The following is an 18536-nucleotide window of genomic DNA, read 5'->3' as shown; positions in this document are numbered from 1 at the left end:
AAAACGAAGTCCAGATGACATGATTCAACCTTTTTTGTTGTTATATACCTGGATGACTGAGAAAACAAACTTTGTGTTTTTGAAACCATTAGTGAAAAGGCCAGACCTCAGGGGTATCTGAGGCAGGCTTGAAACACAAGAGTCAGGGTGGCTTCTGGGTAATACCAGATGGCTAGGCATCTGTTCAGAATGTTTTTTTGTGAGGACTTCGTGTTCACTTTTAAATTGAAGGAAGTGTTCTTCAATTTTCTGAACCACCTCTTTTTCACTGTCTAACCTTATTGCAAGGTAATCAGCTTTCTCAACAACTGCATAGAATGATTCTTTCAGCAAAATTGCAATTTTAGCCAGCTTTTCATAGTTTGACATTGAAATTTTTGTAGAGGTTACACTCTCTGCAACCTCCTTCAGATTGTCCACTAACTCTTTTGGGTTCATGCTGTCCGCCTGTTCTTGTCTATATGGATGTAAGGGTGCTGTCAGCAGCTTCAACGCATATTCTAAACAGCCCTTCATCCCATAAGGATCAAAGTCTTTCTCTAACACACCTGTCATGTTTTTTCACTGTGTAGCACTTTATCTGTTAAAAACAGTTGCAAGCTTCAGCTATTTTACAGGTAAATATTTGTATTCAAGTTGTCATTGAGTTTTCACACTATTTTAGCTTTGGGTTTACACAAAAGTACTGTTATAAGTCAACGTATTCAAATGTGAGCACCTGTCTGTAGGTTTTACCCCAATTCATGAATATTCAAGTAAATGCTTCTTTGCAGTGTTACTCAACGTGCTTATTTCTTAACAGATACTAGATTACCAAGCTCTTTTAGTGTATTTTACTCTAAAGCACTGAATTTTTAATAAACCTGCAATTTTTCTAAAAAGTCTCACAGCAAATCAGTTTAAAGACACTTTTTAAACCGTTCTGTTCCAGAAATTTGCTATTTAACAGTTACTCATAGAACCAAGTGGTGAAAAGAAAAAGAAAAATTGATGATGTGTCAGGATTAATCAGTCTTTCTTCAGAAAAACTGTTATTACTCCTGCCAATCTTCTATTTAAAATTAAATAGGAGATGTAATTGTTTAGGTGGTAAATAAAATCAGAAAAGTCTCTTTTTCCTGATATATTTACTCTTATTTAGTGATTTAGCAATTAAACGTGCATTATCTTTTAGCAAATGAGTAAACTTTTCAACTCTGTGAATATTTGAACCGTATCTTTTAAAAAGTTTCTAATTTTTCATTTTGTACCTCCTTGTTTGAGGAGTTCAGTGAATGAAAATGTCCTGGTAAATGCCTTTTTTTGCATAAATACCTTAATTACTTTTTAAATGCAAGATAACAGTGATTATTCAGCTTTGAGGAACGTTTATTAACTCAAAAATGCCTTACAGAAAGAAATAAGTTTAATTTCACTCAAACCTAAAACTGAAGTGAAACTGTGATCTCAAGTTTCCCAGGAGGGGGCAGTGTTTAGCTTTCTACCAGCAGGAGTCTATGACGACTTCCTGTGACGTTCGGTTGACATCCTGTTTTTAGCCGCTTAGCTTAAAGTTAGCTTCGGCTAAACTCGGTTAAAATCAACATTTCTGAACGGTTGAAGCGTAAACGTGGCGTTTTCTCAACAAGCACGACTTCTTAGCATGAACATGAGTTTTCTGGGACATGTGGCAGGTTTTAATTAGTGATTTTAAGCACAGCAAAGCTCTCGGTTGCAACCGAGCTCATTTCCGACATGGAGGAAGTGACGTGACACGTCACTCACCCGGTCGTTAGCTGTTAGCTTAAAATTAGCATCGCTAGCGTTGTTCAAAAACATCATTTAATGACGGATTTTAAACTCAAACGCGGCGAAATTTCAACAATTATGCTTCGAAGACACAAAGCATCGTATCAGAATCAACTTTTAAAGCGTTTTTGAACTTTAAAAAGCAGATTTTATTTCCTATGAAAACGAGTTTTCATTTCCGGGTCACGTGACTGAATCCGCCAATGACAGAGCAACACGACCTGACACGTCAGAGTTAGTCACTACTGACACGTCTGTCAGCCAATCAAAACGTTACACACAGTTTTTTTCAACCAATCACGCAGCGTTTTCCCCAGCTAGCATGTTAGATTTATCTGAACAAGTCCGTCAACTTTTTGTCTTTTAAACTGTCAAAATGCACTTTTTTCTGTTAAAAGATGTAATCAATAAGCTCCCAGCAGCACGGAGTCGGCGCCCCGGTCTCAAAAACGTCTTTCTAGCTATTTAAACAACTCGTTCAAACTTTTTCAGAACCGAGCCGGTACCAGAACCGCGTCTGGACCGTCTTTAAACAGAATAAAGCGTTTCCACACAAACCCAGCTTTAGTTACACATAACAGGCGTACAATTTCAGCTTTAAAAAGACATATGACTCACAATTTCAGCTTCAAAACATTCCAGCGTAAACATGCAGTGTCTGCTCCAAGCGCAGCTTCTGCACGCTGCGTTCAACACAGCTAACAATCTGTTATTTTTCATGCCAACATGTAAAATCAATTATTACACGTTTACACAGTCCATTTATGAGCACGTTCCGGGCCACCAATATATAGATGAACAGATGCTGATATATTCATCAATTAAAACGGGTTCACTCATCTTTCTGGACTGGATAAAACGTGCATTGAATTTAATGAAATGTAACGTGAGACGTCATTTTCCTTTGACCCATCAAAATGAATGCGGTCATTTATTTTACAGAATCAAAGTTTAACATCAAACATTTACATTAATTTGGCAGAATATGAAAACGACAACATAATTAATCAGCTTTTACAACCAGGAAACCATACGGCCATGGTTTTCCGTTGTTACACCACAGACATTAATGAAAACATCTGGATTAATTTTCTAGCAGATAGGAGAGTTAAAGATGGAAAGATGAAGTTTATCTGAGAGAGATGTGTGAGGGATTTTATCTGTTTTAACCAGAACAGCACGCTCCATTGAAATCAGCTTGGCCAACGGTACGCTTGGTCGAAATAGAACTTTTACCTTGCAGACGATAGCTTCAGCGTCGGTGTAGAGCTCTTCTTTTGACTTTTTTCAGCGTCTCCGTGAGAGCAGCTAAACCTTAGGAGTCGTGTGAGGTTATCCAAACAGAAGTTATAATTCCCAAAATCGTCTCTGGTTCAGCTTGTTTGGTTTAGCAGCATCCATGAATGCCTGCGGTTGCATTCACGGACTCCCAAACTCCCTGCACTCTGGATTCCACAACTCTTGAACTCTTCTGGAACTCTTCTGAAACTCTCTGAACTCCCCGTTGAACTGGGAAGTTGCCACATTTTAACGGGCTATACTTCCGGTTCATTTGAGAGCCTTTTGATTGGTGGATGGACCAGAACAGAGGTGTGGTTTGTGATGTAAGGTGTTATGGAAAGTCAAGGATAGAGATTAAGATTGTTTAAGAACAGACAGAAAGATTGTTGGAGAAAACCAGTCTTAGTGGCGTCTCTACTCAGTATCTTGCTGTAAAAGTTAAACATGACATTTCTTTTCAATAAACTTCTTAGTTGACCGAAACCTGAACTCTAACACACTTACAAACTTGCTCACTTTCAAAGCAGACGATCAAGAAATTGAATCATTACTCTGTAATGTACTCTAACTTGATTTCACTTTGAATTGAGGAATAAAAATCATTACTACTGTTTAAGTAAATAAAAATGAGTAGTTCACTTCAACATGTAAACATTGTTTGAACTAACACAATTTGATTATCAAAACATTTGTAAAATAGTAATGATCATAGAGAATTGTCTTTTCCACTTGATTAATTCAAGACAGAAAGTCTCAGGATGGGTCAAACTGTATTTCTGGATTCAAATCAATGAAATGACAGTTTCTGTCCATCTGGTCAGTTTTGACATCAGGCTTAGTCCACTACATGAATGCGGTCATTTATTAACAGAATCAAAGTTTAACATCAAACATTTACATTAATTTGGCAAATTGATTTCAACAACAGCTTAATTAATTAGCTTTACAGTCAGGAAAACCATACGGCCATGATTTTCCTGCTCCACAACAGACATTTCTGAAAATATCTGGAATGATTACTGGCAAGATAGAAGAGTTTAAAGATGGGGGATAAAGGAGTTAAAATTGAGAGAGAAGATGGATGAGGGGCTGTTATGTGTCGGTATCAGAACGGCACGCTCCGTTAAGATCCCAGCTTCCTCCTCGGTACACTTAGGTAGTGTAAATCAACTCTTTACCTGTAGAAGGTGTCTCCACTGGTACGGAGTTCCATTTAATGCACCCTTTCAGCGTCTCCGTAGGAACAGCTGTGAATCGTCCGAAGTAGTGCCGGTATTCCGTCCGACACAGGTTCAACCCACTGGTGGACTCACAAGAGGAGTAAGTCCGTCAGAGGCTCCACTCAGATGTGGAAGATTTCATAATTCCCACAAGACTCGGAAGAACTGCGGATCATGTCTGAACCTCCGGTTCGCTCCAGCACTTCTTCTGTTCGGTTTGCTCTCCGAACTGAACTGCTCTCCCACCGCACTCGACTGGCTGGAACTAGGAAGTGCCGACATTTAAAGAGTTCTATTTCCGGTTCATTTGGGAAGTTCCTGATTGGTCGATCGACCAAACAGGGGTGTGTTTTAGTGATGTAAGAGGTTATTAAAAGTCAGAAAAACAGAAAAATTGTTTTGGAACGGACAGAAGATGTTTTTGAGACAGACGAGAGAAATGTTTAGGCGAGTTGGGGGAAAACAGGTGCCAGCTTCTCTATTTACGTCTGAGAGGATATAAAAACATGATAGTTCGTTCCAACAACTTGTTTTCTTGCCTCCAACCTTGGACCAACTTACACTTGCTCATTTCAGACAGAAAATCAGAAAATGCATGAATTACTCCGTAACACATTCTAACTTGATTTCTACTTTGAATGAGGATTAAAAAATCACTAATACTGTTTCACAGTTGATTTAAAATGAGTAGTTCACTTCAACATTTAAAAATGGTTTGAACTAAACACACTTTGATTATCAAGACATTTGTAAGATAGTAATGATAATAGAAAAAGAGAGTGTTCTTTCAATTGATCAGTGCAGGACACTTAGAAAGTCTCTGGATGGACTTGATTTTGTGTTTCTGGACTCAAATCAATGAAATACAGTTCTTGTCCCAGGAAGGCCCTCAAGGTCAGGATTTGACCTGAGGCTTAGTTCACTACAAATGTATATACTGTATATATATATATATATATATATATATATATATATATATATATATATAGGCCAAGCCAATGCTTTAAGACACTGAGGTGATACACTGGGGTATTGTTGACGCGCTGATTGTTACCTTGTCAGATGAATTAAATTTAGAGCTGTCCTTGCTCGTTTGCAGGTAATCCATTTATTTTTTACGTTTCATCTGTGTCTATTTAAAGGCAATACATATTTCCACAATGCTTACATCTTTTGACAGCATCTAGTATCTTTTGTATTCAGCGGTCAAAAACTGTTTCCCCCTTCCGGGTGAAACTCCTGAACTCACAAAGAAAGGTTCTTACTATATAGACAGCTGATTACCCACGTGTCCTAATACCCGTTCACAAATATATTGTAGTGTTCTAAGGGCTAGGTTAGCTTCGTAGCTTCACTACAATTATATTTCAGATAACGAGTTCTCTCTTTCGAGCTAATTACAGCCATGTGACTGTAATTAACAGGAACTGTGCGTAGATGGTTTAATCAGTGGCATGAGACGTTAATTTTCTTTGACCCATCAAAATAAATGTGGTCATTTATTAACAGAATCAAAATTTAACATCAAAACATTGTACACTTGATTAGACTGATCTGGTTCTGATTAATAAAACTTGGCACATTTTACTTAATAAAAACTACAGACATTTCTGAAGGCATCTGGATTAATTACTGGCAAGATAGAAGAGTTTTAAAGATGGGAAATATGGAGGAGTTTAAAGGAAGATGTTGAAGGAAGATGTATGTCTGTAGACCAGAACAACACGCTCCTTTCCAACGCAGTTTGCCCGCGGTACACTTCGCGTGAAGCTCGTGACGACTCTTTACCTTGGCAGAGGATGGGTCCACTACGGTCAAGAGGTCCCTGGCACGCTACCTTTCAGCGTCTCCTCAAGGCCGCTGCGACTCGGCAGAAGTCGTGAAATACTCCGTTCTACAGAACAAACTTCCTCAGAAGTTGTAGGGCGTTCGCCTGGTGATAGTCACAGCGAGGCGCCGTGACTCCTGTAGAGATGGATGATTCCATCAGACTGGAAAACTGAGTCCGAAGTTCCTCTCAGCAGTGGAAAACTCCAGAACTTTAGAACAGAACAGAACTTCACTCCAGAACTACTCCACAGAACCTCAGAAGCCTATAGGTCCAGGAAGTGTCGACTTTTAAAGAGTTCTGCTTCCGGTCACTTTAGTAAGTCCTGATTGGTTGAAGCAACCAACAGGGGTGTGGTTCTAGTGATGTCAGAGGGTTTTTACAAGTCAAGAAAACAGTAAGAATATTTTAGGAACAGACAGAGAAATGTTTTGGCGAAGTGAGAAACATTGCAGGTGCCAGTATTCTTATTTACTATCTGAGAGTTTTAAAAACACAACAGCCCGTTCTAACAACTTGTTTTTGACTGTCTCCGACTTTTGACCGAGATCACTACTTCTCATTTCAGACAGAAGATCAAAAATGCATAATTACTTTGTAAAATAGACATTTAACTTGATTTCTAATTTAAACGAGGATTAAAAAATCATTAATACTGTTTCACAGTTGATTTAAAATGAGTGGTTCACTTCAACATTTAGAAATGGTATGAACTAAACACACTTTTGATTATCAAGATATTGTAAAATAGTAATGATAATATAAAAAAGAGAGTGTTCTTTCAATTGATTACTTCAGGATACAATTAGACAGTCTCTGGATGAGCTAATTTGTATTTCTGGATTCAAATCAATGAAATAACAGTTCCTGTCCCATGAAGGTCTTCAGAGGCAGGTTTTGGTCGGAGGCCTAGTCCACTACAATGTTCATTTATCAACTGCTCCTACACACCAGCCCCTAATTGGTATGGCATGCAGACATAACAATTCTATACAACAACAATAGGAGCCAAATGTGAAAATAAAAATTAATAAATAAATAAATCAGTGATACACAGAAATGCAAACTAATTTGAATCAATTTGCACCCCTTGTATCAAACAGAGTTTGGTAATAGGTCTCTCAATAATGTTGTTCTTGGTCTGCAGCTTGACAGAATGTACCATGCCTCTTTTGTCAGGGAAAATTTTTTATCACTTTAGCAAGAGTCCAGGAACCACGTGGAGCAGACGAATCCATGATAACAACGACATCTCCAGATTTTAAACTCCGTTTCCTTTGATTCCACTTCTGCCTCTCTTACTGAACTTGTCTCCAAAGACATTTCACATACATATCAGAGGGTTCAAATAGCCCAGTTGGTAAGGCAGGTTTTCCCTTTAACAGAAGAAGATGATTTGGGTGAGAGGCTCCAAGTCATTTGGATCGTCAGACAGCTTTGTAATTGGACAATCATTTAAAATGGCTTCTACCTCACACATAACAGTGCGAAGTCCATCGTCATCCAATGTCTGCTGGCACAAAACTGAGTTAAGGATGCGCCTTACAAGGCGTATCATGCACTCCCACACCACCATCCTGCTGGTAGATTGAAAATCCATTCAATTCCAGCTGAAATTAAAGCACCTTGAATTTGTTTCTGATCCAATGCACTGAGGGCCTGTCTCAACTCTCTTTCGGCTTCAACAAAATTGGTTCAGTTGTCTGACCTGATATGGACAACTTGACCCCTCCTGCTGATGAACCGACGTATTGCATTGATACAGGCATCTGTCTCAGGTGAATTTGCTATCTCCAAATGTATTGCTCTACTTGTCATGCAGGTGAATATCACGCCTTAACATTTGCATGTTTTTCTGCCTTGTTTGATTTCAACAGGTCCAAAATAATCCACTCCAACATTCATAAATGGAGGCAAATCAGGAACAATTCTCTCTTTTGGAAGATCCGCCATCTTTTGCTCCAAAGCTCTCCCATTAAAGCGTCTGCAAAAACAGCATTCAGATATGATTTTCCTCACAGCTGCATTTGCATTGGTAATCCAGTACTTCCTCCTAAGAGTTGACAGAGTATGGTTTCGTCCACTGTGTCCCAATAACTGATGGATATGTTTAAGGATAAGTCTGGAAGTATGGTGATCTTTGGAGAGAATAAGAGGATGTTTTTCTTCCATTGGCATTGCTCCCTTGCTTAACCTTCCTCCAACTCTCAACAGCCCATTATCCAAAATAGGATCCAGTTTGTAGATGGAACTTTGTCTGCTTACTGTTCCAGTCTTGGAAGCTCAAAGTTTCTTTGCCTGGTTTCTCAGGCTGAAAACATATTTGTTACAGCTCAGTCGTCAGCCAAAAGGTCCGAAGAACTCATTCTAATGCCCAAAGATCTGTTGGAAGCTGAGTTAGCCATTATATGCTATTGTCAACAGCAAAGATTCAAAGATGAAATTTCTTCCTTGCTATCCAAGCTATCCATTCTCACTTGAGGCAGATGCCTGTATCAATGCAATACGTCAGTTCATCAGCAGGAGGGGTCTAGTTGTCCATCAGGTCAGACAACTGAACCAATTTTGTTGAAGCCGAAAGAGAGTTGAGACAGGCCCTCAGTGCATTGGATCAGAAACAAATTCAAGGTGCTTTAATTTCAGCTGCAATTGAATGGATTTTTAATACACCAGCAGGATCTCATTATGGTGGAGTGTGGGAGTGCATGATACACTTTGTAAGGCACATCCTTAACTCAGTTTTGTGACAGCAGACGTTGGATGACGATGGACTTCACACTGTTATGTGTGAGGTAGAAGCCATTTTAAATGATCGTCCAATTACAAAGCTGTCTAACGATCCAAATGACTTGGAGCCTCTCACACCAAATCATCTTCTGTTAAAGGGAAAACCTGCCTTATCACCTGGGCTATTTGAACCCTCTGATATGCATGTGAAACGTCGTTGGATATAAGTTCAGTATATCTCGGATTTGTTTTGGAAACGTTGGATCAGGGAGTACCTGCCATTATTGCAAGAGAGGCAGAAGTGGAATCAAAGGAAACGGAGTTTAAAATCTGGAGATGTCGTTGTTATCATGGATTCGTCTGCCCCACGTGGTTTCTGGACTTTTGCTAAAGTGATAAAAATTCATCTGACAAGGTAACAATCAGCGCATCAACACTACCCCAGTGTATCACCTCTGTGGCTTAAAGCATTGGCTTGGCCTCTACACAAAATATATTTTCTGTTGCAACATTCTAAAACATCTCAGATGACCAAACAGTTATTTATTCTGTGGGGCAGGTGCTGCAGCATTAATAATCCACAATATGACACAGTCCTGTTCTCGTGATCACCCAAAGCAAACAGGTTTTAATGAGTTTTCATTTGAATGTTATCTGACTGCGCTCTGGGCTGAGCTTGGGCTGCTCCGGTGAACCATGAAGCTGCCAGAACAAACAGACCATCTCTCCTCCGTCTGTTCTCCTGTTAGGTGAAGGACAGAATGAGGCCCATCCTCCTCCTGCTGGTCTGCACAGCTTTTTACCTGCAGGTACGTGTCTGACGTCCACCTTCCTGTTTCCTCAGACTGAAACACGAGACAACTAGAGTTTAAGGAAAGTTTAGTAGATGTAACAGCTAGATCCATCTCTGAATAAATGTGAAGCAGCTGCAGTGAAGAGCTGGACTCTGTCCAGAGAATGTTCAAGGTTTAGGTTTGAAGCTGAGCTCAGCTTCTCTCCACGTGTGCCAACCTGGAGCTCTTTATTTACTTGTTCGTAACTAGGCCTGTCACGATAACAAATTTTGCTGGGTGATTAATTCTCAGAAATTATAGTGATAAACGATAATGTTTGAAATTTGACAATAATTAGGCATTATTGTCAAATTTAAGAAGAAATGGTTATTTTTTGTGTTTAGTACCTTTTTTGACCACTGGATGGCAGTACAAGACAGTTTGAACCGAAGGATGGATAGTGAGGGAGCGAGCAGCGTTTTCTTTAAGAAAAATGAGAGGGAGGCCCCTTGACGTGATATGGGCTGTCTTTTTTCTTTTGTCCTTTTTTCGGTTCTCAAAGTGGCGGATGTTCGGTGTGGTTTGAGCTCTTTAGCATAACATTTTTTACACAAAGCTTTTAATAAAAAATAAGTAAACAAGTTCTCAGCTTCTTTTTTCCGAGAAAAACAACTATTTTACATGAAGGCACAGGTTTCAACCGTGAATTTTGGAACTTCGACAAGATGGAGTTTTTTTTTCCTAAGGTTGCCTGTTAGCTTAGCTTGTAGCTTAGCTTCTCAGCTTAGCTGCTTTTAATGATCCAAAAACGCAATTTTGGATCGTTAAAATGGATTTTAAAGAGAAAGGGAGGGGTCATTGAAAAGCACCGGAGTTGAGCCTTTTTTCATCCAGTGTCTTCAGTAGAAAGAGAGATAAATGAAGAATCAATAAAGCCGATAAATGAAAATGAGGTTGATAAATTTCATTTATCATTCAATTAATTGATTTATTGTTTATTGCGACAGGCCTAGTTGTGACGTTTCATCCAACACCAGCTTAGATGGATGTTTCACTTTAATTTCACTTCTTTTTTAAAAAACAGAAAATCAAAGTTAACATAAATTACAGGAAATTATTAATTTAGAATGTGTCCAAGCAAACAGAAACATTTCTAAAGTAATTCTGAAATGTACCAGTCAGAAACTCCAGCGTCCATCGATTCTTTTCTCTGAAGCTCAACAACGTTTTAATGGTTTAATCAAACAAAATGTGACATTTTGATGCATAAACTGTATAAAGGTATAAAAAGAACCAAGATCAAATTACTTGTTAAGGTCACCATGGTAACCACACATCTCACTTCCAGACAGCACTCTTAATAAGACAGAAGGACAGAAACACAACGGAATAAATTCCAGAACTGTAAGAGGCAGGAGTGCCTGGATGTCATGTTTCTACAGTGTTTACCAGAGACACAATGAGTTAATGAAGGTCCAGTTTTAACTCTCGCAAGACCTTATGAAGAAAAATCAGCCACATTTATTTTTGTTTCTGTTTTTAATTATTTATTTTGGCACAGTCAATGAACATGTTTTTATTTGGCTCACAAAGGTTAAAAATCTTTTTTTTTTTTTTTTTTTGCCCGATTTGTTTCAAATTTTAAAATCTTAACTGCAACTTTTAATCCCAAATTTAGGGCAGCATGGTGGCACAACTGGTAGAGCTGCTGCCTCTCACCGAGCAGGTCCCTGGTTCAAATCCTGGTGCAGGGGCCTTTCTGGGTGGAGTTTGCATGTTCTCTCCATGCATGCATGGTTTTTCTCCAGGTACTCTGGTTTCCTCCCACAGACCAAAAACATGCATGTTAGACTGATTGGTAACTCTAAATTGTCCCTAGGTGAGAGAGAGAGTGAATGATTGTTTGTCTCTATGTGGCCCTGTGATGGACTGGAGACATGTTCAGGTGTCCCTGTGATGGACTGGAGACATGTTCAGGTGTCCCTGTGATGGACTGGAGACCTGTCCAGAGTGTACCCCACCTCTCACACAGTGACTGCTGGATATGGACATCAGTGACCTGAAAACGAAGAAGCAGGTAAAGATGGTGGATGGATGGATGGATGGATTTTTATGCAGTTAAATAATGGGGGGGGGGACTGTCCCAAGTTAAAAGGACTTCCAGGTGTTAAAGGTAAAACTTTGAGCTCGGTGGAAGTCAGTGAGAGTTTAGATGAATCAAATCCTTGGTATGTGTCCTCTTTCACCCAGTGTCTCTTTCACTGTTAGAAGACTTTGCTTTCAAATTCCCTTGAAAGTGTAACATGCACACATCCAAACTCTCACTGACTTCCACAAAATCTGAGCTCCGAATGTCATCTTCAAAATGGACTTCTTAATTCTTCAACTTTCAAGACTGAGGCAAGCTGATGTTGGACGAGCACCCACTGGTGCCACGTGCAGCGCAGGAATCCTTTCAGAAGGACTTTGTGTTCTAGGGGTGTAAATCACCAGCTTTACCACAATACAATATTTTATTGATTTGACTGTATGACGATACAATTTTTCTTGATATCACAAAGTCTGTCACGATACGATTTTGATTCTGTTCGATTCACAAGTCTGCGATCGATGTATTGTAATATCAAATGCCCATCTCATTTACATATAAATAAGTTTACAAAAACAATTCAAATATGATTTAACCATTTTATTTCTGTTATTACAGGCACCAGGCATTTAAATAAAAATAATATTCTTCCTTAATTAATGAAAAAATAAAAATAAATGACCTGTTCAGTATAGTCTCACATTTCTCATGTTTAAGTGCATTTTTTAAACCAGTTAACTTAAAAGTGCCCTGATTACCTTTCAGTTATAAAGAAACAAAAATAGATATTGAGCTTAAATAACGTGGCTATCAATGCTGTGTTTCTTCTTCAGGTGAACGGCCAAATTTGTTGTGTTTCCTGAGTATTTTAACTCACACTGGCACCTGTTGCATACGACATGAGTTTTGTCTGTTGAGCTTTCCTTCTGTCGGAATCCAAAATATTTCCACAGTGTTGATTTAAATCCATCAGGAGAGTGAATTTCATTATCTGTGTTTTCTGCCTCATCTGCCATGTTGCTGAGGCGGCTGCAGATCGTAGTCGAGCACGGAAATGGTGACACAGATGTGCCTTGAGAATTTCAAAATTAAAGCGTATTTTAAAGATGACAATATGAATCGATGTTTTAGTTTTGCCACAATATAATTGAATCGTTAATCATTTAATTGATATATCGATTTAAATTGCTGTATTGTTAAACCCCTATTGTGTTCACATATTACCTGTTTGAGACTTATTTTCTACTCTGTGTTTCTATCTGCCTCTCATGTCAGGGAGTGACAGACACAGGCGTGTGGTTACCATGATAACTCCAGTGAAACACTAGCAGCAACTTAAAAATAAAAATTATACTCACTTTTTTACAGGTTAAATGTCAACACGTCAGAGAGGAAAGAAGAGCTCTATTTATTTTTTTTTTTATCCACAAAAGGGAAAAAATAATTGCAGTTGAGTCCAAGTGTATTGCGTCCGGAAAAATGACTGAATGATTCCCCGGCTCCCCTCCTGTTTTTAGAAATAACGCAGTCTTCTTTGTTGCAGGTGAAGGTGTGCTACTCGTGCGTTTTGGCACAGCAGATAGCTTTCTGCTCTTTTCAGAGTCATCGCTGGGTTCCAGCCCTGCCACCCAACATCACTCACCTCTATCTGGATGCAAACCACATCAGTGAGATCAACAGCACCTCCCTGAGGGGTCTGGAGGGGCTCCAACATTTAAACCTGGAAGCGCAACGCGTGACGCTCATCCTCAGGAACGACTCTTTCCTCAGGCTGAAGAATCTGAGGGAGTTGTTGCTCGGCTTTAATCTAAATCTGAAACTGGAGCCGAGAGCATTCGCAGGGCTCTTCATTTTACGAAACCTCTCGTTGTACTACTGCAACTTGACAGACTCTGTACTGTCAGAAAACTATCTGAAGCCACTTGTGTCTTTAGAAGAGCTCAACCTTTACGCAAACAAGATCCAGAGACTGAAACCTGGTCTGTTCTTTCTGAATTTGACTAAGTTCACTCGTCTAAACCTCAAACTGAATTATGTGGAAGAAATATGTGAGGAGGACCTTGTTGGCTTCAGGGGTAAATATTTTGCTGAGCTGAACTTGAACTCCAACAAGCTTTCCAACACAGATGCGGAGAAATGTGGAAACCCTTTCAAAGGAATGGCCTTTGACGTCCTTGACCTCTCGAGCAATGGGTTGAACGAGGAGCAAACTAAGCAGTTCTTCAGAGCCATAGAGGGGACGCCAATACGCCACCTTAGATTCAAAGGAATTCTTGGAAAGGGCTTTTCTCACAACAACAGTCGTGATCCAGATAAAAACACATTTCAAAGCCTTGGAAACAGTTCTGTCATCATTTTAGATCTGTCAAAGAATTTGATATTTGCTTTAGAGAGTGGAGTCTTCAGTGTTTTGAAGGAAGTAATGATTATTGATGTCTCGCACAACAACATAAACCAGATTAGAAGAAACGCCTTTGGTGGTCTTCAGGGACATTTAAAGATGCTCAACTTGTCATTCAATCTGTTAGGAGAGGTCTACTCCTACACATTCAGCAGTCTGACACAACTCCTTGTACTGGACTTGTCTTACAACCACATTGGTGCACTGGGGTTCAATGCTTTCAGTGGTCTTCCCAATCTACGAGATTTATATCTGACTGGAAATTTGCTGCGGAAGCTTGGTTTTCTCGCACCGCTACCTAGTTTAAATGTTCTTGTATTCAGAGACAATAGGTTAAATTTATTTGGCAGAGGCTTTGGCATGGGTGAGAACAGTATTTATCTAGATATTTCAGAGAACAGGTTAACAAACATGGAGGATGTTTATGTGGTCTTAACTAACTTCAAGCATCTCCGGTATCTGTTTTTTGGCAGTAACATGATCAGGTGGTGCACAATAAACTCTGGGGTTGAAATGCCTCATAATATTAGTTTAGAAATACTGGATCTTCATGGCAGCTCCCTGCAGACCGTGTGGGAACAGGGGAAATGCCTTAATGTGTTCGATCATCTCCAGAATCTGCACCAACTAAATATAAGCTTCAATTCACTAATGGCTCTCCCTCAGGGGATCTTCAGAGGTCTCCGCTCGGTCGTACTCATCGACCTTTCATCAAATGTGTTGACCTATCTGCAGAGAGATGTCTTTCCAGCCAGCCTGAAAATACTTGACCTTTCAAATAACTTCCTAGCCTCCCCTGATCCCACGACTTTCCGATTTCTCAGATACCTGGGCCTGGCAGAGAACCGCTTCCTCTGTGACTGTACTCTGGAGGGCTTCCTGACATGGCTGAACTCAACCAACGTCACTTTCCTGAGCCCCGTTCAGGAGTACAGATGTGAATTCCCAGCTGCTGTCCACAACCTTCCCCTGCTGGAGTATTCCATGGTCTTTGAACTGTGCCAGGAAGATGACGAAAAGGCTGTTCAGCAGCTCCGCTTTGCACTTTTCATCTTATCTGCCATCCTCATCCTCAGCGTCACGCTCGGTGGGCTTCTTTACGCCCGCCTCCGAGGGCACATATACATCATCTACAAAAAGATTGTCAGCAGGGTTCTTGAGGGCCCAAAGGCAACACCTGGTGAGAACGACTTGCAGCACGATGTCTTCCTCTGCTTCAGCAGCAATGACTACAGGTGGGTGGAGGCTGCGCTGCTGAAGAAGCTTGACAACCAGTTTTCAGAAGAAAACTGCTTCTGCTGTTGTTTCGAGGCCAGAGACTTCCTGCCTGGTGAGGACCATCTCTCAAACATCAGAGACGCCATCTGGGGCAGCAGGAAGACTTTGTGTATCGTCTCCAAGGAATTCCTTAAAGGTACAGTTTTTCTCATTTGTGTGCTTTAAATTTGACCCCAGAATGACCTTTAAAAAAATGTATTGAACAAATGTTTGTGTTTTTTAAGGAGTGTGACAAAAACTGAAAAGTTGTCACAGGAAAGCTTTGATTGTTTTGTATTGATTACAGTTCTTCTCACAACTATTGAAAGACGTTCTGATTGTTCTTTGTTTATTATGTGCCTGATGAAGGACGAGCGTCTCCGTTCGTCTGTAAACTTTCTCCTGTCCGGCCAAAACTTCAGATCCACTCAAGATCATTTAATGACACTTCATACATGTGTATCATCTGTATCATCACCAGACGGAGAATCGCGTAAACTATTCATCACTCTGATTCAAGGTCAAGGTCACGAATCAAGGCCAAAGTGAAAACAAAATATTTGATTGTCCAGACCATAACTTCTGATTCACTCGAGACAATTTAACGAAACTTTATTCAGATTTGTAACACCACTAGATGGCAGGTTGTGTAATCTTACATTCCAGCTGTAAGGTCAAATCAAGGTCAAATGTTCAGCAATGTTCAGTTAGGTCATCTGGATGATTTCTTTTATTTCTGAGACGTTTTGTCCTTCATCCAAAGGACTTCTTCAGTCCGAGGAGCCACAAACAGACAGGGTCCCACAAGCAGCACACTCCCATAGTGGGAAAAAACACTTTGCTGGTAGGGCTGAATACCGAACCGAGGTTCTTTTATGGCACTGACCGGACTGTTGGTGTATGTATTGAAACGTCACTGTTCTTTCGGTGTCAAGTTTCAGTATTGGCTGTAACGTGTCACGTGGTTTCAGCATGCAGGCAGGTAAAACACCAGACATATGACAAACAGACTACGTGTTTACACCCAGAGCTGTATAGAGCTGCTGTACCTAATCTATGCATAATGTATGTCTATGGTGCTGGTGACGCTCACGGACTAGGTTCACATGTGCAGCGCGTGTTGTCGAAGCCATTCGACAACACGAGAGAAGAAAGTTGCTCCGTTTTTCTGCGAGGAGAGACGAGGACAGCAGCCTCCCCCCTCCTCCTCCTCATCCTCCTCCTCTCAGCATTAAAGTCAGCCTGTGAGTGTTAGAGAGCATGAACGTCCTGATTCATTGTCTCCACGACTGGACTCTTCATCAAAGAACTCCGAGGACGGCTCTGTGTCTGTGTTTCAGCTGGTGAGTTTACATTTGTTAACGTTACTGCAGCTTAACACGTACATCGCAGTGAATTAAACTATGATCCATGTAACGCTAACTTTTTAAGATATTAATGTGTACATTTATTTTATGGTTATCTATGTAGCTAGCTAAAATCAGAAGCTAACTAAAGATTGACAGTAACAGATAAAGCTTAGCTTGTAAACATGTGCTCATCCATCCAGTCAGAAGCTTAAACATTTCACTAATGTTCACTGTTAATGTTCTCCTCATAGGAGGTTCTCAGCCTGATGTGAGGAGGACTAAAGAAAAGCGAGGTCGGGGCCACAGGACAGTCACAAACTTTGTTGTTAAAAGTTTGCTGCTTTTTCTACAGTGGAGCTGCACGGTGGAGGTAAGTTAAACTGTAAAGGATTTTGTTGACCAGTTAATCTTTTATCTCTCAGCCTAGATAATGTTTTTTGAGTAATAATAACACAATCATGTTATTTTTGATGTTTTGTTCTCATGTCAATTAGGGAGATGATAAGAGCCCTAAACCCCAGAGAACCACAGAGAAGATTCAGGCAGAGACACAGAGGTACAGAAGTCTGCATCAACACTACCTCAGTGAATCCAGTGACCTGCTGGTGGGATGTGAGGGACAATATGTCAAACTGACAACCAGGTATCTGTGTGTGCAACAAGCATCATCTACAGCCTCAGAGTGAACATGTTCTACTGCTGGAGACACCATCAGCCAGGAGCAGACTTGTTTGTGTCCAGAGAAAACAGACATGTTGATGTTTCTGATGAAAAACTGTTCAGTGAAAAGGTCCTCATTGTGTAGCAGTGAGCATTAGACACTGACGTGTCACTGGTTTGAAACTGGTCTTTTGACCTGGAAATTATTTGTTTATTTTTATGTAAGAAAACTTCTTGGAATAGAAATACCAAAGTTAAAAAAAATAAAATTCACGATTTGTACTGTAATGTGTAACATAATTTTATTCTTGTTAGAATTAATGGTAATTATAAAATTGGTACCGAAAAAGAACCATCCAGGAACCGACACCGAAGTGAAGGTACCGACACCGGTACCAATTTTTTTAGAAAGGTACCCAGCCCTATTTGTTGATGATAAGTTTTAACCAGTTTTGCTGCTTGTGGGACTTAGTTTGTTTGTGACTCCTCAGATTATTGAAGTCCTTTGGATGGAGGGTGAAATGTCTCAACAACAAAAAAAACACCCGGATGACCTGACTGAACATTGTTGGATTTTTAGCTGGATTACTGAGCATGAACTTTGAAGATCAAATGTTTGTGGTTTGGGCCATTACTGCTGTTTGTTTGTTCATGAGCGGATAATGTGCTGTATCCAGTACTCTTGTTACGATTTAAAATAGCATTGATCATTTAATAAAGGTTTAAAATCATCCCTTTATATTCTTCAAAGGTTGGACAGTTAATCAGGGATTGGTCTTGAACAGCGCTCATTTGTTGTTGTTGTTTTTATTTTTTTCATTTATTTTATAAAGGAATGATTTAAAGCTGCTCATTGCAAAGTGCTGAAGAATGGTTAAAAAAACAAAACTCCAGCTGCCCTTGAGTCAAAATGACCCACAAGGTCAGTTTTAAACCTTGGACCTCATGGATCATTTTGGCCCAAGGGCAGCAGGAGGAAGAAGCAACATCTGCACAGATGGTTATTGTATGCAATATATGATTGTAAACTGTGCGGATGGCTGCCAACTACCACGATGGTTCATCTACAAAAACAACTAAAGTGACAACAAACTGGTCAGCACTGGTAAATAACTATGGAAGAGCCATTTGGGATGGAGAAGTCTGACAATATTGATACTTTT

At 39.9% G+C, this 18536-nt stretch overlaps 1 protein-coding gene across 1 annotated transcript in view; it reads left to right on the top strand.

Annotated features, from left to right (window-relative positions):
• Positions 1-15567, top strand: part of tlr5a (toll-like receptor 5a) — a 25399-nt gene extending 9832 nt beyond the window's left edge. The window contains exons 4-6 of the mRNA XM_037686082.1: positions 9594-9653; positions 13250-15521; positions 15563-15567. Of these exons, the coding sequence (XP_037542010.1) occupies positions 9594-9653; positions 13250-15521; positions 15563-15567 (2337 nt within the window). The remainder of the gene's footprint in view (positions 1-9593; positions 9654-13249; positions 15522-15562) is intronic.
• Positions 15568-18536: the final 2969 nt, after the last annotated feature.

The sequence above is a fragment of the Nematolebias whitei genome, chromosome 12 (genome assembly GCF_014905685.2).
Source record: "Nematolebias whitei isolate Nwh7 chromosome 12, NemWhi1, whole genome shotgun sequence".
Taxonomy (NCBI): Eukaryota; Metazoa; Chordata; class Actinopteri; order Cyprinodontiformes; family Rivulidae; genus Nematolebias; species Nematolebias whitei.
This window is presented reverse-complemented; position numbering and strand designations above follow the sequence as displayed.